Source organism: Pipistrellus hanaki, assembly GCF_964339955.1.
Source record: "Pipistrellus hanaki genome assembly, chromosome: 17".
In the NCBI taxonomy this organism is placed as follows: domain Eukaryota; kingdom Metazoa; phylum Chordata; class Mammalia; order Chiroptera; family Vespertilionidae; genus Pipistrellus; species Pipistrellus hanaki.
The window spans coordinates 6,546,382-6,567,501 of NC_140519.1; the positions used below are offsets into that span (position 1 = coordinate 6,546,382).

At 43.5% G+C, this 21,120-nt stretch overlaps 1 protein-coding gene across 1 annotated transcript in view; it reads left to right on the plus strand.

The window, feature by feature from the left end:
• The window catches only part of MRPS28 (mitochondrial ribosomal protein S28), a 73,651-nt gene continuing 52,531 nt past the window's right edge, over positions 1-21,120 (plus strand). Inside the window, exons 1-2 of the mRNA XM_084864332.1 lie at positions 1-301; positions 15,377-15,558. Coding sequence (XP_084720458.1) covers positions 86-301; positions 15,377-15,558 — 398 coding nt within the window. The 5' untranslated portion in view covers positions 1-85. The remainder of the gene's footprint in view (positions 302-15,376; positions 15,559-21,120) is intronic.

Here is a 21,120-nt window from a genome sequence, read left to right on the forward strand (position 1 = left end):
GTCGGTGGGCGGGACGGCGGAAGCCCCGCCCGTGACCTGCGCGCGGGCGGAGAGGTCGAAGGGCAGAGTTCGGTCTGGAGCCGTCATGGCCGCGCTGTGTCGGCCCCGTGCCGTGACTGCCGAGAGCCGTTTCCTGCGCGTGCTCTTCTCCTCTCGGTCCTATGGAGGCTCGGGCGCTGAGAGCGGCTCCGGGAGCCAGGGTTCCGAGGCCACGGAGGACACAGCGCGCCCAGGCGGCTTCGCGAGCGCCCTGGAGCGGCACTCCGAGCTGCAGCGGAAGGCGGAGCTCGGGCCGTCGCGGGTGAGTCAAGGGAGCTGCGCCAGTGACGTGGAGGCGGGGCCTAGGCCGGGGTCGGGGCGGAGCCTGGGGTGAGGGCCGGGGCTGATGGTCTAGGCGGGGCCTGGGGGCGGGGCCCGGCGCGGGGAGTGGAGCGCGGAGCCCGGGATGGGGGCCGGGCCTGGCGCAGGGAGTGGAGCGCGGAGCCCGGGATGGGGGCCGGGCCTGGCGCGGGGAGTGGAGCGCGGAGCCCGGGATGGGGGCCGGGCCTGGCGCAGGGAGTGGAGCGCGGAGCCCGGGATGGGGGCCGGGCCTGGCGCAGGGAGTGGAGCGCGGAGCCCGGGATGGGGGCCGGGCCTGGCGCAGGGAGTGGAGCGCGGAGCCCGGGGCGGGACGCGGGCGGGGCCTGGCGCGGGGAGTGGAGCGCGGAGCCCCGATTGGGGGCGGGGCTGAGGTCCTGGGCGGGCCCTGGGGCGGGGAGTGAAGCCCAGCGGGCTTGCTTCTGGGCCCTCTGGACACTTTGTTTTTTTGTTTTTGTTTTTGTTTTTAAAAAAATATATATTTTATTGATTTTTTACAGAGAGGAAGGGAGAGAGATAGAGAGCTCGAAACATGGATGAGAGAGAAACATCGACCAGCTGCCTCTTGCACACCCCCTACCGGAGATGTGCTGGACACCAATGTACATGCCCTTGACCGGAAAGGAACCTGGGACCTTTCAGTCCGCAGACCGATGCTCTACCACTGAGCCAAACCGGTTTCGGCGCTCTGGACACTTTGAACAGAGCGCGCGCTGTTGTAGTTTCTGCGCGGCATTTACGTGCTGGACCTTTGCGCTGCCGTCTGATGCGGTCTAGGGCGACCCCTGGTCTTGAAGGCGAATCGGACTCACGCCAGAGAGGCTGGCTCTTTGTAGCTCCAGTGAGATGCTTGGTGCCAGGCGTGCAAGGTTCTTCATGTCTGTTAATTCAGTGGGTAGGTGAATGAGAGAATTAGTCTCTATGAGCTTGGGCAAAGCAATCTAAGCTGTCAGGGCCTCACTTTTCTGTAAATGACAAGAAAAAAATTCCCATATGACCCTGGCAATACTTTCGTAAATACGATAGAATTACTAGAGAAATGAAATGGAAGAAGTAAACATAAATGCAAACCAGACTTAAAAAATTATTAGATTAAGCAGACGTGAAATTGGATGTCCGGCAATGTTAAGTGTGTGTGTGTGTGTGTGTGTGTGTGTGTGTGTATATATTGTATATATATATGTATAAATATATAAAACAGCCTCAGTTTCTGTGTTATCTCTTTGGGTCCAGTACCAAATAGCTCACATACAGATTGGTGGTGTCCTGGACTATAGGAGAAATGACCGGCATCCAGCATAGTGCTGACTCTCAGTCTGTGGGCTGCCAATGTTTGCTGAAGGAATGAATGAATGAATAGTATACATAGTGCATATTTGAACTTCAATTGAGATATCTGTGTGACTGCTCAAAAACAGTTGTGCAAGTGCGAATAGTACAGTTATGAGCTCATCCAAAATAATAATTGATCAAAAACAGTTTTAAGAGTATTAAGGTAACTGAACACACACTTGTTTGAATTTTAACGTTAATTGGAAGTGCTTTCCTGACATGTTTATGATGAGGAATATGAGCAGTTATTAGGTGTTGAGAGTCAACTTTGTGCAAGGGCTTTCACTTTACTTTTTGAAATTTCTAGATCTTTTTAATTGAAGAGTGTCCTGAGATTACAAGATGAATAAAATTCCTCTTTATTGTGTGGTTGAAATTAAAAAAAAAATTCTTTATTTTTGGAAGTATTACACGTGTCCCCCTTTCTCCCCATTGACTCCCTCCAGCCTGTCCCCCTGCCCTAACCGCCCCTTTAGCAATATCCATTAGAGTGGGTCTGAGGGCATGCACCCTGAGGCCACAGGAAGCCCGAGACTCAGTGTGCCCGTCCAGCTGGTGAGTCAGGGATGGGCCCACCAACTACTTTCTCCTCCTGCCCTCGCAGGTCACCTCCAACTACAAGCACCCGAGAGCCTCAGTGTGCGGGCAGCCACCTGCGGACACGAGCAGCTGGCTCCGCCTGGTGGGCTCTGTGGTCAAGATTTTTTTTGGGGAAAAAATTAAAGTTTACTAAGTAATATTTGCTTACTTTAAAAATAATTTAAATAGCACTGAAAGTTATTGTGGGATATGTAAAAGCTCCCTTTTCTCTTTTACTCATTTTCTCAAGGCTAGAGGGTGTATTGTTTAAATTTAAAAAAATATTTTGTTCTTTTTAAAATCTTTATTGTTGAGAGTATTACACTAATGCTTCTCCCCCTCACCCCCCCATTATCCTCCTCCACCTTGCTCCTGCCCCACCCGAGGCCTTCACTACCATATTGTCTATGTCCATAGGTAATGCATATATGCATATAAGTTCTTTGGTTAATCTCTTCCCATCTTCTCCTCCCCACTTCCCTCTGAGATTCCTCAGTCTGTTCCATGTTTCTTTGCCTTTGGTTCTATTTTATTTATCAGTTTGTTTATTAGATTCCTTGTTTGTTTATTTTGATTTTTAGATTCAGTTGTTTATAATATGTATTTATTAGAGGTCCAGTGCACGAAATTAGTGCATGGGGGCGGGGGGAGGCTTCTATCTGCTTGCGCCCTCTCGTGGTCTGGGACCCCTCGAGGAAAGTCCGTCTGCTGCTTAGGCCTGATCCCTGCTGAGTGGGAGCACACTGACCACCAAGGGGCAGCCCCAGTGTTGATCATCTCCCTGGTGGTCAGTGCCTTTTGTTCTGCCAGTTGTTCTGCCATTTGGTTGATTTGCATATTAGGATTTTATTATATAGGATTGCCATTTTATTGTTCATATTTTTTATCTTCTTTTTCTTCTTCCTCTTCTTAAAGAATGCCCTTCAGTATTTCATGTAATACAGGTTTGGTGATGAGCACCTTTAGCTTTTTCTTGTCTGTGGAAGCTCTTCACCTGACCTTCAATTCTAAGTGATAGCTTTTCTGGATAATCTTGGTTGTAGGTCCTTGTTATTTATCACTTTGAACATATTTTACCACTCCCTCTGTTCTGCATAGTTTGTCAAGAAATCAGAAATCTCCCTTGTAGATAACTGCTTTCTTCTTGCTGCCTTTAAGATTCTCTCTTTGACTTTAACTTTTGGCATTTTAATTACGATCTTAGTGTGGGCCTCTTTGAGTTCCTATTATTTGGGACTCTCTACACTTCCTGAACTTGTAAGCCCATTTCTTTCACCAGGTAAGGGAAGTTTTCTGTCATTATTTCTTCAAACAGGTTTTCAGTATCTCGCTCTCTTTCTTCTCCTCTGGCACTCCCATTATGCAAATGTTGGTGTGCTTGAAGTTGTCCCAGAGGCTCCTTACACTATCTTCATATTCTTGGATTATTTTTTTTTCTTTTTGCTCCTCAGATTAGGTGTTTTTTTGCGTCCTCATTTTCCAAATCATTGATTTTATTCTCAGAACCCTCTACTGTTGAATCCCTGTAATTTATTCTTTATTTTAGTTTGTGTATGCTTAATTTTTGACTGTTCCTTTTTCATGTATTTGATATTCTCACTAAGCCTTTTGAAGCTCTGTGGCAGGGGTCTTCAAACTATGGCCCGCGGGCCACATGCGGCCCACAGAGGAGTCTGATCCGGCCCGCCAGGTTTTTTGGGCAGTGAGCGCAGCCGAGGTGTTACAGTAGGAATTAGTAGTTCATATAGTCCGTCCCTCCAGCTCTCTGAGGGACCGTGATCTGGCCCCCACTTTAAAAAGTTTGAGGACCCCTGCTCTGTGGGAACCACACCAATGAGAGCACAGAGGCCTTGTTATTCATACACCGGGATGTTCAAGGCTGTTCTGTCCTGAGCCCAAATGGGATGTCCAAGCACTCTGAACCTGGGAATCAAAATCAGGCTAAGATACCGAGTGGGTGCAAGGACACATGGCACACTGTGCTCTTCTGTAACCCAAGTGATTGATGTAACCCAGCAGCTAGCCTTCTTTGTCTCTGGAATAATATACAGGTAACTGATAGGAGTCTGCTAGAGAGAGCAGCTGGGCAAAGCAGAGTGTATGAAGGAGCAGAGGTGGCAGACAGAGAGATTGTTGCTTCTATGTGTGCAAGAGAGGCTAGAGAGCTCAGATGGGGAGCTGAGAATCGATACTGCTATGATGTAAGGCTAAGAGCTCACAGACAGCTCAGACATAGCTACCATGTTAACCAGCCAGAGTGCTGGGCAAGGAAGACAGGAGAAGCTGCAGAGGCTGAAGCTCCAAGGGAGAGCTCAGGTACTATTGCTGTGTAAAGCTAGGTGTCTAGAGGCAGCATGCAGCTGCTCATATAATTGTTTGTGGGAAAGGTGTATCTATTCACCAGCCGGTGTACGGCTGCCTTCCTGTTGTATGGACTTTGCTGTGGAGAACTGTCTTGTCTGATGGCTATATGGCCACTGGCTTCTGCAATAAAGACCCATTCTTGTATCCCCACAACCTCTCATGGCTTCTCTGTCCGCCCCACCACTGAGAATTGACCTGTGTCACAGTGAGCAGAGGATAAAGGTGGAACTTGAACTAAGTTCCCAACCATTAGTACAGTGGGCAGGGTTCGAGAAGGAACCAGCCCTGGGATAGTCTGGAAGAATTTAGAGTATATGGACTCAGAACAACTCAGAGCGCCAATGCTGAGCAGTGCTCCTGCTGGCTCTGACAAGCTATCATTAAGACCTTTGATTATCCTTATAACCATTGTTTTGAACTCTGTATCTAGTAGTTTGTTTGCTTTCATTTCATTTAGTTTTTTTGAGATTTCTCCTGTTCTTTCATTTGTGACCTGTTACTTTGTCTCCACATTTTTGCTGCTGCTCTGTGTTTGTTTCTATGTAGTAGGTTTCCTGGAGTTGGTAGAGTGGCCTGTGTAGTAGGTGTCCTACGGGACCCAGTGGTTCAGCCTTCCAGTCACCTGAGCTGGACACTCTAGGTGCACCCCTGTGTGGGCTGTGTGCACAGTCTTGTTGTAGTTGAACTTTGATTACTGTTGGCGTCTCTTGGAGGAGTTGAGCTCCAGGCCAATTGGCTGTGAAGACCAGCTGCAACTACAGCAGAAGAGCTGCCGTGCAGGAGACTCTCCTGTGGAGCAGAATTTGCTTTAGTGGGGCTTTGGTACTTACTGAGTCTACACCTTGAATGTGTCACTCATGGATGTGTAGAGTTGTAATCTGGTATGGTCTGAAGCTGTCCACCAGGTACACTGGCTCTGGTGCCTCCTGGGAGATGCAAAGTCAGCCACTGCCTGGGACCATCCAGCAGGAGCTACAGAGCAACCTGCAGATGGCTGCTACTTGTGTTGGGTTTGGAAGTGTCTAGATGAGGCCAAACTGTGAAGCAAGGCAGCTTGCTGTTAGTGCTGGGCCTTGGGCCTCTTATTGATAGGCATGTTTACTCCAGGTGCTGCTTGTTTGAGAGATTTTAGGAAAGCCTGAAGTCTGAGCCAGGACATATGGAAAAGCTACTACAAACAACTTGGGTAGGGCACCAAATTGGGTGGGTGGGGTCTCAGGGTGGTTGGAACAGTGCGATCTAGGTTGATGGAGCCTCAGATATGGAGCCTGCAAGTCAGCTCTGTGATGGGGAACATGTCAGCATAGGAACAGTGCACTCTGTGAGCACCCCTGTCTGGGAGAAAGCAGCCTGAGTACTTGCCCTAATGCCAGACTATCTATCCAGTTCCTCGCTGAAGGCCCCAGGTTCCTTTCACACTGCTGCCCCAGCATGGAGCCCAGAGGGATGAGCCTGAGTCAGTCCATGTGCCGGCCCTTTTAAGAGGAACTTCCTGGATCTCCAGCAGCCTCCCTGTCACTCAGCCACAATCCCCACTGGATTTTACAGCCTGAAGTTATGGGGATTCTCTTCCCAGCACTGGAACTGGGCTGAGAGGTCTGGTCTGGGGCTGGGAACCCTTGCTCCTCACTGGAGGCCTCCACAACTGAGCCATCCCTCCCCATTAAAAAACACCACATGTCGGTGTCGGATCTGCCTGTTCCGTGCTTTCTTCTTCACTTCTCCAATTGTGGGACTTCCATTCAGCCAAATTTCAGATGGTTCTAAATGATTGTTGTTCTGTATTTTAGTTGTAATTTTGTGTTGAGGGAGGCAGCTAGTGCTATATTTACTTACTTTGCCATCTTCCTGAGTTCCTCCTGTATTTTTAAAATGGCAGTTTCCAGAGAAGCCTGATGCAGGAAGATTCATACTATTAATAGAAGGGGCTTTCTTTTCTCTGGCTGTTGGCACCGCCTTTCCATTCTGGCCCAGCCCCTTTCCACTCAAGCCTCGGAGCCACTTCTTTCTGCTCTGGAAGCCTCCTTTTTCCACTCCGGCCCTGTCTTCCCACGCTGCCAGATCCCCTGAGAGACCGTCACTTCGTGGCTGAGTATGCAAATTAACTTACATATTTGTTGGGTTAATTTGCATATCATTCCTGATTGGCTGGTGGCATAGGGGAGATACAGTCAAGTTACATGTTTGTCTATTATTGGGTAAGACTAGAGGCCTGGTGCATGAAATTCATGCACTTACGTGGGGTCCCTCAGCCCAGCCCCCAACCTCTTCCAGTCTGGGACTCCTCAGGGACTGTCTGCCTGCTGGCTAAGCTGGCAGTTGGACATCCTCTGGCAATCCAGGATCCCTTTTTCCTTACCACGCTCCTGCAGCGGAGGCAGGGGAGGGTCCTGCAACCACTGCTGCGCTTTCCAGCCATGAGCCCAGCTTCTAGCTGAATGGTGCTCCCCCTGTGGGAGTGCACTGACCATCAAGGGGCAACTCCTGCGTTGAGTGTCTGTCCCCTGATGGTCAGTGTGTATCATGGCGACTAGTCATCCTGCCGTAATGGTTGCTTAGGTTTTTAATATATAGACTAGAGACCTGATGCATGAAATTCATGCAAGGGGCTCAGCCTTTGCAGTCCCAGCTTCATCTGGAAGGTTGTCTGGAAGGATGTCCAGTTAGCGTATTACACTTCTATTATTATAGATAAGCTCATTAAGTATAAGTGTAATTATACTTAAAAACACACAAATTGGCTAGTACAGTTTTGAAGTACATTATTACTGTTTCAGAGTCTAAATTCTGCATCCAGCAAATGTTGGTTTGAATTATGGTTCTATTATTTATTAGCTGTATTTCCTTGTAAAATTACTTAATATATATGCGTATCATCCCTTTAAAAATATTTTTATTGATTTCAGAGAGGAAGGGAGAGGGATAGAAAGATAGAAACATCAATGATTAGAGAGAGACATTGATTGACTGCCTCCTGCATGCCAGCCCCCTCCCAGCTCCCACACCCCCACCTCCACCCCTGGGATCAAGCCTGCAACCCAGGCATGTGCCCTTGACTGGAATTGAACCTGGGACTCTTCAGTCTGCAGGCTGACACTCTACCCACTAGCCAAACCAGTATGGCTCATTCCCTTTTTTATAAAAGAAAAACCTATGTCATGGGATTATTGAGATTAAATGAATTCATTATGTAAAAAAACATAAGTGCCTGAGACTTAGTGAGCAGTATATTTTAGTTGTTGCTGAAAATTGCTATTTTTACTTAAGTATGTATAACTTCAAATATTTTTTTTCTCATTACATATATGTTGATTGTATATACCTCTTTGAAAAAAATATTTGCTTGGTATTCCATGGCATAATTTATTTAACCAGGCTTTCATTAATGAGCTTCTAGGTGTTTTTCTGTTTTATTCCCCCTTTAATACAGACATGCTACAGTGAACATTTACACTTTTGCATATTTATGGAATATATGCTGGGTCAAAGTGTATACACAGTTTGTCAAAGTGTATACGCATTTTGATAGAGCCTGTTTGTGCTACATTCCCATTACAGTGTGTGACAGTGCCTGTTGCCTCAGCCCATTATCCATGTGGGGTATTGTAAGTGGCTTTTTAAAAAAAAAAAAATATTTACTGTTCAGATTATTACAAGTATTCCCCCCCGCCCGCCCCCATAGCTCTCCTCCACCCCAATTCCCCACCCCACCCCATACCCTTACCCCTTACTACTGTCTTCATTCATAGGTGTAAGACTTTTGTCCATTCTCTTCCCACATCCCTCAGACCCCCTCCCCCCTGAGAATTGTCAGTTCACTCCCTTTCTATGTCCCTGATTCCATTATATTCACCAGTCCATTCTGTTCTTCAGACTTTTTATTCACTTGATTTTTAGATTCACTTGTTGGTAGGTATGTATTTGATGTCTTTTTGTTGTTCATAATTTTTACCTTTACCTTTTTCTTCTTCTTTCTCTTCTTAAAGAATACCCTTCAGCATTTCATGTAATCCTGGTTTGGTGGTGATGAACTCCTTTAGCTTTTTCTTGTCTGTGAAGCTCTTTATCTGACCTTCAATTCTGAATGATAGCTTTGCTGGGTAGAGCAATCTTGGTTGTAGGTTCTTGCTGTTCATTACTTTGAATATTTTTTGCCACTCCCTTCTGGCCTGCTAGTTTCTGTTGAGAAATCAGCTGACAGTCATATGGGTACTCCCTTGTAGGCAACTACCTGTTTTTCTCTTGCTGCTTTCTCTCTTTGTCTTTTGCTCTTGGCATTTTAATTATGATGTGTCTTGGTGTGTTCCTCTTTGGATTCCTCTTGTTTGGGGTTCTATGCGCTTCCTGGTCTTGTAAGTCTATTAATTTCACCGGGTGGGGAAAGTTTTCTGTCATATTTCTTCTAATAGGTTTTCAGTATCTTGCATTCTCTTTTCTTCTGGCACCCCAAAAATTTGGATGTTGGTACTTAAAGTTGTCCCAGAGGCTCCTTACATTATCTTCATATTTTTGGATCTTTTTTTCTTTTTGTTTTTCTGGCTTTTCCATTGGAAAAGCTGTCTCTTTAATTAGGCCTTTGCCATCTCCCCAACCAGATGAAACTCCTTTTGAATGTGGGGGGCTTTGTTTTATACTATCTGTATGGTACACACATAACTCTTTAAGTTATATTGAAGTCATTATGGATTTGTTTTAACCTCTTTTCTGTATTATATTAGGAGTCATTTTTATTCACCCTTTTAAAGAAAATGAAAAAAAATTTTCAATCCTCACCCGAGGAGTAAGGATGTTTTTTCCCATTAATTTTTTTAGTGAGTGGAAGGGAGAGGGGGAGAGAGAAAGAGAGAAACTATGTGAGAGAGACACATGCCACACTCAGCTTGCCTCCCAAACTCATCCTGACCAGGGCGGGCATTGAAACTGCAACCCAGGTTTGGGCCCTAGTGAGCAGGCTGACGCTCCAACCACTGGGCAACTCTGGCCAGGACTCATTCATTATTCACCCTTTTCATTCCTTGCATAATGCCTTACACATAAGTAGGGATTGAATATATATTTGTTGATTTGAATTGGAATTAAATTTATACAGTTCAGTGGTTGAAATTATACCCATTGATTTAATTCTTATCCTAAAAGTCCAGACTTATGTATCTGTGTGTACACCTCAGAAATAAGTGATATTCAGCCCAGCTGGCATGGCTCAGGAGGTTAGGGTTCGATTCCCAGTCTGGGCACATGCCTGGATTATGGGCTTGATTCCCAGTGAGGGGTAGGCAGGAGGCAGCCAATTGATGATTCTCTCATCCTTGATGTTTCTCTTTCTCTCTTTCCCTCTCTGAAATCAATAAAAATATATTTTAAAAAAGAAGTAGATCTTATTCAGAAAGAGCCAAACAAGTTATCCTTAAAAGGAACTTTCTCCTGCAGTTAGGAATATAATCATGTATTCCTTATCCTCAAAATTTCTGTGGACTTCAAGTTTAAATGACATGAAATGCCATTGTTTTGTGTGGATGTCTGTAGGCACCCTTTTCCCATTTACCCACTTCTCTTTCCCTTGCCTCGTTACCTTTAATATTGGTTTATGCATCTGTCTCTTCAGCAAGTTTTGTTTTTTTTCACTTTTTTTAGGGTAGGAACCAAGTTCTTTTCATTTTTGTGACCAACATATAGACACCCTAGTTATTATTTTTTAATGTGTGTATGTATATCATTTTTTTAATGTGTGTATGTATATATACATATATACTTAAAAAAATCCTCACCTAGGAATTCACCCTTTAAAAAAATGAAAGAAAAAAAAAAATCAATCCTCAACCGAGGAGTAAAGATATTTTTTCCCATTGATTTTTAGAGAGAGTGGAAGAGAGGGAAAGACAGAAAAAATATCTATGTGAGAGAAATGCATCGATTGGTTGCCTTCTGCATGTTCCCTTACAGGGCCTGGACCTAGGAGGAGCCTGCAACCAAGGTATGTGCCTTTGATCTGAATCGAACCTGATCCCTTTTGGTCCATAGGCCGACTCTCTATTCACTGAGCCAAACCGGCAAAGGCTATTTTTTAAGTTTGACACCTTTTTCTTATTTCTTTTATTAAAAATTTTTTTTTTAGCCAAAACCGGTTTGGCTCAGTGGTAGAGCATCGGTCTGTGGACTGAAAGGTCCCAGGTTCGATTCCGGTCAGGGGCATGTATCAATACATTGGTTGCGGGCACATCCCCGGTAGGGGGTGTGCAAGAGGCAGCTGGTCGGTGTTTCTCTCTCATCGACGTTTCTAGCTCTCTATCTCTCTCCCTTTCTCTCTGTAAAAATCAATAAAAATATATTAAAAAAAAATTTTTTTTAAACCTTTACCCTCCTTGTTGGTAGAGATTTTAGAGCTGGTTGGGAGCTCATCACCCTTTTTATAGCCACAAGGTGGCAGTAGTTGAGCAGAGATAGGTTTTATGCTTTATGAGTATTACTGTTTTTTAAGGATAGAGGGTGGCATGTTAGTCTTCAGCACATTGAAAAAATGGTTTGCAAGAGTTTTTAAGACCACACAATAGAACATTTTATTATTTTAAGATGAAGAATAACATTTACTATTTTAGCTTGTTTATTTGGAATACTGATGTTACAAGACAGTTTATAGTTTCATTTGAGTGATAGATTTTATGCAAATATTTTACTTTTTCCTTTATTTTGGAAATTGATTTCAGAGAAAGGGAGGGGGAGAAAGAGATAGAAACATCTATGATGAGAGAGAATCATTGATTGGCTGTCTCCTGCACACTCCACACTGGGGATTTAGCCCACAACCTGGGCATGTGCCCTGATCAGGAATCGAACTGTGACCTCTTGGTTCATAGGTCGATGCTCAACCACTGAGCCACACCAGTTGTGCTACTTTTCACTTTTTCATGAACATTTTTATTGTCATTTTTTATTTCAAAATCGTGGAATATCCCAGATCACAGAATATTTAAATCAGGATATTTATATTTATATATGTGTGTGTATATATATCTGATTTACTGGGAAAGGCTAAAATATAGCTTATTTAAAGAATTTTTTTTCTTTTTTTAAAAATATATTTTATTAATATTTTACAGAGAGGAAGGGAGAGAGATCGAGAGCTAGAAACGTTGATGAGAGAGAAACATCGACCAGCTGCCTCCTGCACACCCCCTACTGGGGATGTGCCCGCAACCAACGTACATGCCCCTGACCGGAATCGAACCTGGGACCTTTCAGTCCGCAGACCGACGCTCTACCACTGAGCCAAACCGGCTTCAGCTTGAATATGTTTTAAGTCTGTTAAATTCAGGTAGTAGCAATAGTTTTATTTAACCTTTTGTTTTCTCACCAATTTTATATTGACAACTTTAAAAATTATATCAATATTTAAAAAACTAATATGTAACGGAATGATGAAAAATATTTGTGTGTAACCATAGTGCTGCTGGTTTTGCATTAGTGAATTCTAGGAGCATTATTTCTGAATTTGTAATAAAAATCTTCTGAAATCTTTAGTTTCAAAGTGGAATCTAACATTTTTAAAGCGTGTTTAAAAGAAATGACCAGTTAATACAAAAATAATGAAAGTGTGTTGAAGTAGATATGAATCTCTAGGGAAAGTAAGTTTTTGTCAACATCAATAAAATGTTTATAAATAATACTGTACATTTCCTAAAAGAAAAAGTCGATACATTCTGCGTGTATTTGTTTTGTGGGTGATCATATGATTTATTTCTAAGCAGCAGACTCTTATAACTTCTCAAATTAGCATTAGCTTTTACTGTTTTTATATCTTTCTTGAGTCTAATTTTTGCTTGAAAATCTTGCTCTCCTTTTTAAAAAATATATATTTTATTGATTTTTTTTATAGAGAGAGGAAGGGAGAGGGACAGAGAGAAACATTGATCAGCTGCCTCCTGTACACCTCCTACTGGGGGTGTGCCTGCAACCAAGGTACATGCCCTTGACTGGAATTGAACTTGGGACCCCTCAGTCCCCAGGCCGACACTCTATCCACTGAGCCAATCTGGTTAGGGCCTTGTTATCCTTTTAATGTGTGTAGGCTTTGTTTTATTTTGACTTTTAAATGTCACATTAAATTTTTTATTTACATTAAGTTTTGTAACATGATTACAACTCTTGGGTTTGTTTTGATCAGGATTAAATAATGGGAAATAAAGGAGCCTGGTTTGTAGGGTAGGGATTTGGGAATAAAATTCAACAGTGTTGATGCAGTGTAAAGCTTTGGGTACTCTGGTGTTGGCAGTTGGCAGAGGATGCATGATTGGTAGATGCCCCATCTAAGAGTAGGATGCTCAACAGGTGTCTTGGCCTTGTTGAGACATTGGGTTTTCACAGAAAATAAGTGCAAACCAAGGCAGAGAATATTGATACCTGAAAAATGTAAACTTAGGTTCGTATAAAAACCTGTACACAGATGTTCACAGTAGCTTTACTTGTAATAGCCCAAACTGGAAATAGCCCAAATATCTTTTCAGCTGATCAGTGGTTAAACTGGTCCATCTGTGCCATGGAATACTGCTTGGCAATACAAAGGAACAAGCAGCTGATTCACACATCAGCTTGAATGAATCTCAAGGGAATCATGCTGAGTGAAAAAAGCCAGTCCCAGAGGGTTACGGACCCTGTGATTCCATTTGAGTGACATTCTTGAAATGACAAAATTAGAGAGATGGGGAACAGATTAATAGTTACTGAAAATTAGGGATGGGGTGGGTAGAAGGGAGATGGAGAGCAAAATGTAGCGCTAGAACTGTCCTGCAACTGGACTGTGGTGGCAAATAAAGCCTTCCCATGTGATAAAATTGTATGAAATCCGAATGCTATGGTGTAATATTATACTGTGTCTTACAGGATGTTACCATTGGGAGAACTGGGACAAGGTGCGGGGATCTCCATGTGTTATTTCTTACCAATGCATGCGTATTTACAATGGTCTCAAAATAGGAAGTTTAATTAAAAAAATCATTTCACTAGTCTGTCAGGCCCAGCACTGGAAAGACCAACCCCATTATCCTACATCATTTCTTGTAAAATGATTTCTTTGGTTAGAAGCATTGCTGTGTGGCATATCATGACAATGACTGTGAAATTCTCTTAGTGTATGGATGGTGGTTTTGATGGAAGCTTTGTGGGCATGGAAGGCAAATCCATGTTCAGAGTGTCTATTCCAGTGATAATATGTTCAGTTAGAGTGGCCCTGTGTAACCATCCTGCCCCCAGGTGGCTGGCTGGTCCTCCTGGGAGTGCGGCTGTGTTGGAAGCTTAGTGGCGGTGGGTCACTCAGCAGTGCTGGGTGGGTATGAGGCAGTGTTTCTGAATCCATACATAACCTCCATCCCACACGTTCAGGGTCCTGCAGCCTTGGGAAATGTCTAGTTGTCCGGTGGCCCAGGACATGGTGAGATTCCCCCCGGCCCCGCCACAGGAGCACATCCCTGCTGCCAGGCCACTGTGCACTTGAACCCATTTGCGAGGGGAAAGAGCTTGACTGATGTCCACGGGGCTGGTTATCTTATCCCCTGATTATTAGCTTCCTCTCTGCTGGAGAAATCATCCCCGTGTGACTCAGTCGTTCCTCCACTCTGCCCATTCAGAGAGATCTGTGGTAGCTACTTGTCTTTCCCAGACCACCTGTCATCTAGTTTCCAATTATGTTCCTTCTAAATCCCTGACCATCCAGCAGAATCACGAGGCACTTCACACAAATCAGCATAGACTCATACCTTGGCCCTGTCTTTGTCCAGGCAAAATGACCATTCAAGTGAACTGCTCAGTGTGGCTCTGCCTTCACCACTGTCCTCAGTCACCCGAGAGTCACCTGGAGAGGCTTGTCAGCCTCCATTCTGCGTGGCACGAGGCACAGACGCCCAGGCACCCCGACCGACACCCCCAGCCCCCACCCCACCCTCCATGCCGGGCTGTAAAGGCCGAGCAGTAGATGAGCTGCCTGGTGGCTGGAGCTGCTGCAGAGCCTTGTCTTGTTCTGGGCCCCGGTCAGAATGGCAGCTTGGTGTAAAGGTTGGAATGGCATGTTCAAATAAGGTATTTGTTGCCTCCAGAATTCAGGCCCAGGAATAGGTTTGGATAAAATGTAAGTTTTAAAAAAGTAATCGGCCTGCATTATTCGTTCAGTCATCCCTCAGTAACTCCAGTATGTGAAACAACTAGAAACGGACAGCACAAAACAATTAAAGAAGCTATTTCCTTTGAATAAAATTATAACAGGGTCAAGCCATTAAAAATATTGCATTATGAGCTCATGTTCAGCTTGCTAATTGCAGGATTAATCATTTTTATCTTAATGTGTGAACACTGTATTACAAGAACAGTCACTCTCCCTAGGCTGAGGGGGAAGCATGTTTTTGCAGGTGGTCAGTACTAGGAGTAAGTCCGTCTCCTCCTGGGACCCCTCCTCCCAGGCTCAGACCCCCCTCCTCCCAGGCAGGAGGCTTTGTCCAAGGCCACTCCAAACCCGCTCAGAGTCCCGGTTCCACTCCGCCACCCGGCCACCCTGGCTCCTCCTCACAAAATAAAAGGAAAAAATGAAGTTGAAGAGTATACCTGGCTTTTTAAAGCAAAATCCTGTGTAAATCTCTTCCATTGCTACAACATGGAAATATACAGCAAACTGACTTTTAAATTTCCCCAGTAAGATTTTATACCCACCATATTGTATTTTATATTGAATTATATGCACATAAATACCTCTTTTCCTATTTAGGGCTCTCCGAAAGGCGTGGAGTCCTTCGCATCCATGCTGAGACATTCTCCGCTCACTCAGATGGGACCTGCCAAGGATAAAGTCGTCATTGGGCGGATCTTTCACATTGTGGAGAATGATCTTTACATCGATTTTGGTGGCAAGTTTCATTGTGTGTGTACAAGACCAGAAGTGGATGGAGAGTAAGTATAGTCATTTCCAAGTGCTTTAATAGTGATTCCATAAAGCTGAGATATTTCAAAAGGTAGATTATTGAACTTTAGTTGGTGGTTTTAAAAAAGACAGAAAATATGCCAATTTCTCTCATAATGCCAGTTTGCCAAGTTGGGGCCAGATCCATGTCTTCTCAAAGCAGTGGGAATAGTTTTAGTGAAGAGTTGAAAAGTACATTTAGCTTGGATGGGGCGGAGTCTCAGGGCTGAGCTGACAGTCTTGGCTTCCCGTCAGCCCTGCCCTTGTGCGCACACCTCAGACCTCTGCCTTCCATGGATCCTTCCACCTGACAGTCTAGATTCCCCTTGTAAGAGTGTGGGTGCCCCAGGGGCTCGCCCAGAATTGGGTTGGGTCTCTGTATAATATATTTAATCCCAGGGCAGTCGGAACTGGGATTCAGTGCAGTCTGGAGCTTCCGACCCCTTCCGCTATGGAGAGGTCGCAGCAGCCTCCGCAGTCAGACCTCTCTGCGCGCATTTGCTGGCACGCGCGCGAGTGCCTCTAGAGTGGTCGGCAACCTTTAAGACATAAAGAGCCACTTGGACCTGTTTTCGAAGGAAAAAAAAACACATGGGAGCCGCAAAACCATTGCGACATTTAAAACAAATATAACACTGCATATATTGTTTCTTACCTTAATGCTATATACCGGATCGTGCAGTTAGCTGTCAATCTGAAGAAAAAAAGGATTTTTTCACTTAACAAAAAGAGCCGCATGCGGCTCCTGAGCCGCAGGTTGCCGACACCTGCTCTAGACCCTGCCCGCTGTGGCTCCCAGCTCCCCCAGTCTCCCAGTCTCTGAGTCTCCAGGTGCCTTTCTCTGCAGTCCAGACTCCACCCGTATGAGCCTGGGTCCACGGGGTTTCAGCTGGATCTGGGGTTCAGTGCGGCCAGAGGCTTCCTTTCCCCTCCCGCCAGCCCGGCACTCGGCCGCCCTTCCTCTCTGCGTGAGCGTCTCCCTACCTCAGCGCTGTGTGGCTCCCCTGATCCGTGAGTCTCTCTCCTTCTTTCAGTTGTAGATTTCCCACTCCGCCAGCTTTCCTGCGGTTTTGGATGATATCCGTTCTGTCTTTTAGTTGTTGTTTTGAAATTGTGCGAGGTGGCAGCTTAGGTGCTTACCTTTAAACAAAATTGTTACTGAATTTGAACGAATAAACCATAACGATTGGAGGGGTTAGATCATAGAAATCTGGAAGAAATTGCTTTCCAAATGTCCTTCTGTCCCTGTTTTACACTGAAATAGCTGCCTCTGGCCATTGCAGACCCTGCAGTGGGGGATTGTTTGTGCCAGGAGATCAGCCCAGGCCCCAGGGAGTGAGCCTCTACTCGGGAGCAGGCCTGGCCCCACAGTCGGACATGTGCATTAGTCACTAAGTAATGTCTATGCAGCATATGAGAATACTTTTTAACAAGTCCTCACTAAAGTCTACTTTTCCATGAACCACTCCTGTGAGCCAGAGAGCTTCTGCTACTTAAAAATATAAAACACTCTGCCCATTATGTGTAGCTGCCTGCCCTTTTCTTTAGACGTTTTTCCTGGGTCAATAATATAGCATACACCTTCCCAAACTTGTCCTAATGTGGATTAAGATCCCTTTCCCTATCCCATGTGATAATCATGATAGCTGGGTTTTTTAAAATCTACATTGGACTTTAGGTATGTCATCTGATTTATTCTTCCTTAAGAAGCATAGAAAGTGGAAGCTATTATTCCCATTTACCAAATCAAGAAAATGAGTCTCCGAGCATAAAGCATTCCGGTCATACAATTGCTTATTACCAAGGCAGAGGCTCCGCCTTAGAGCTGTGTATAACCAATGCCGGGAATGTTCTCGTCACTCTCAAGTGCTATTCTCTAAATCCTACAATATAGAGTTCTTAATATCTCAAAAACCTCCTAAAACAGTCTCACATAGGAACCAGTTTAATACAGGGGCCCTGAGGGCATGTGGTAATGAAGCTCGATGGAGGTCTGTTAACGAACAGTAGGTTACCTGTTACAGCGTCCTTAGTTATGGTGTCCATGGTTATGGTACACCGGGGCCCTCGGTGTGGTGTCCATAGTGTGCTTGGATAGTGTTACCAGCAATTAGCTGATGAACAGTGGGTCCAGGTTTTGTTTCAGAATGAATGCTTTATCATAATTATAGTGATACCTTGAATGTCTGGCAATTATTAGTAGCTTAGAGTCAGCAACCCTGTAGTTATTTGGGAATGATAAGTTTATTCTACAAAGAGTAGAAAGTTGACTCTTTATAGATGTAATACTTAATTTTAAATTATTAGATTGATTCTTTTTATAAGGTGTCATCTACTTTCTTTGAACATTGCTAGACCTAAAGTAGTTTAACCTGTGTTTTTGGTCTTTGTTTTTGATGACCAGGATTAAAGTAATAAACATTAATTTCTGTGTTGTATCATAATTCGAATATATAGAATTACTGCTCCTTAACTATATAACCTCCAGTTATGTAGTTTTTGTGTTTCACCTATGGGTGTCATCTTTCTTTTTCTGTTGCTGCCCCTGTGTTTGCATTTTTAGCTTAGACCTCTTAATTTCTAATGCCTGGGAAACTGGTTACCTAGTTTGCTGTGCTGAAAAAATAAGAACAACTAGTGCTTGTGTAAGAACCTTGCAGCCTGTTCTCTAGGTGAGTGTGTGCACTTGGACGTCAGCGTGCATTTTGGCAGCTCCAGCAGTCCTCAGCTAGACTCTGCATGGGTTCTGTGGCGACTTGGTGCCACCAGATAACTGACTTCCTGAAGACTGAGGCTGCAGTTCTGCCTGTGTTGACGACTGTTCACTGAGCTCTCCATAGGGTTTCTCACATATCGGAACAGTATGCGCTGAACTAGTCAGGTGCTGAGTGTCTTGGACATGAGCAGATACTGTGGTTGAGACCTTAACACCTCCAGCAGGACCAGTAGTGAAAATAACATGGATTATTGGATCGCAAGTGGTACCAATTTGAGGTGCTACCGATTCCTACAGTGAATTTGTAAGTAAATCAGTAAATTTCTTAAGAACATCGTTAAGTCCAAAATATTGCTTTATGGTGTTGATTACTTTGGTTGGCATGGGCTATACCTATAATACATTTTATGAGTCTCAAGAATTAAGCTGTTTATTTTATTTTTAAATAAAGTGGGTTATGTAAAGTGGGTTATGTACAGTTTTTCATGGAGTCAGCAGGTATTTATTGAGCCACCTGTGTGTCTAATGCTAGCGATGCACAGATTGAAGGCCACCCTTGCTCTCAGGGAGATGACGGTTCAGTTGTGGGGACAGAGAGTGAACATACGCATAAAACAGGTTTCCTGGCTTCTGTCGGGGTTTGGAGAAGAGGGGTCACTGAACCTATCAGCTTTGCCAGGAGCTTTCCCAGAGGAACTAACATGGACTGAGTTGTAAAGGGTGGTGAAGGAGGAGATAGAAGTGGAAGGTGGGAGGGAGCCGTGCTTGCAGAATACTTAGCGAGAAAGAGCCGGCTCTGCTGGGAACTCGGGTGGCTTCCTTGGCTTCATTACATGATGAGAATTCCATGAATTACGCCTGAGGATCAAGAAAGAAGATTTTCGTTAGCAGTTTAGGGGACAGAAGGCCCAGGTCTTGGTGACTGAGTGATTGTGGGTCATGAGGTGAAAGGAATGATGTTTGGTTTCAGACGTAAATGACTAAGTGGATAGTAAATTGGGTTGTATTGGTTGGGTAAGTCGGGGAGGGGATGTATTATATTGATACTTTTGCCAGCTTCAAAAATTAAAATGCCAGATTTAGATTGGTTTGATTCTCTCATTCCCACTCATGGTCATAATACTTTTGATTACTATCAGTTAGAAATATAAAATATTGAAATATAAAATCCTTGTGGTTAAACCATGCTTATCTTTTGGCTAAAGGGTCAAATTCTCTAAATCTTTTCATTAAGCTGTATTTTGATTTTTCATGAATGGTATACATTTCTGTAAAATCCTGAAGTCCAGTTTTATTTTGTAAATATATTTTTGTTGATTTCAGAGAGGGAGAGATAGAAACAGCTCTGACAGAGAATCATTGATTGGCTGTCTTCTGCATGCCCCCTACTGGGGATCAAGCCCGCAACCTGTGCATGTGCCCTGACCAGGAATTAAACCCTGACTTCTGAGGTTCACAGGTTGATGCACAACCACCGACCCACGCCAGCTGGGCTGAAGTCCAATTTTATAAGTGAAGTCCACTTATTTTTTAATGTGTTTATGAAGAGTACATCTTTAAAGCATTATTTCTACAGTGGCATCTTTGTCACAACACACATGATTGACAGCTCTGAAATCACAGTTTATAAACAAGCATGATTGGCAGTTCTAAGGTAACTAGCACCTGCACTGAATATTATTTGTACTTTTGTGTGACAATAAGGTGGAATAAACAAGCTGATTTCCCAGTCTTTTTTGTTTCTATTTCAGGTTGTATGATGTTTTAGATCAAATGAAGAGTGAATGGATGGATGTCGAATGTTTCAAAAACTAAAGTTTTCAAGGTGTATTTGTGGGGGAATAGAGAATTAAGAATTTGAATGAAGCGATTTTTTTTTTTAATTCCAGTGGATGTTGTACACAATTAAAATGTGTGTTTGTTTTTTAATAAATTGGTGATTGAAAATTATTATATTAGATTTTTATTAAAAGATCTCTGGTTATTTTTTTAGGAAGAAAGAGCATCTGTTATATTTAACCTTTTAGTAAGACACCTTAAGAATATATATAAACTATAAAATACAATCTCAGAAATGTTCTGAGTTCATGAAACACCTGTAATTCAGTCTTTGAATAGCATTAAGATAGAAAAGACAGATAAATGAAAAAACCCTAAGCTCACAGAGACAGGGAACAGATTGGCGGTTGCTAGAGGGAGAGGCTAGCGGGCAAAATGAGTGAAGGTGGTCAGAAAGTACAGATTTGCAGTTATAAAATAAAGAAGTCATGGTGACTATAATTAATAACACTGTTGCATATTTGAAAGCTGCTGAGAGAGTAGATCTTAAAAGTTCTCGTCACAAGAGAAACTTTCCTGTGTAACTGTGTGGTGACACATGGTAACTAGATTTACTGTGGTGATCATTTTACAATATGTACAAATATTGAATCATTACGTTGTACACCTGAGACTAATATAATGTTATATGTCAATTATACCTCTATAAACAAGTTTAAAAAATTAATAGCATTAGTGGTCACCCCTCTGCCCCCAGGATATATGGCATAGCAATGTTTTATTGGATTGATTTATTCTATTGGATTCTATTTGATTGATGTGCAAACTTGATTTGCTTTCATGTAGCATGTTCACATATATATAGCTGTATTATCCCAGAGATTGTGTAAGTTTATATGTCTAGTAAGGTTGTCTTATATGCCTTTCCAGGACTGTAAAGGTTAAAAGTGAATCTGGAAACTATGATGGTGGCTGCTTGTTAAGGAATGCAAGCAATTAAGTATTCCCACAAAAGCTTTGAAGTTAATATCTTAATAGGACAAAGAGGAAAAAAAGT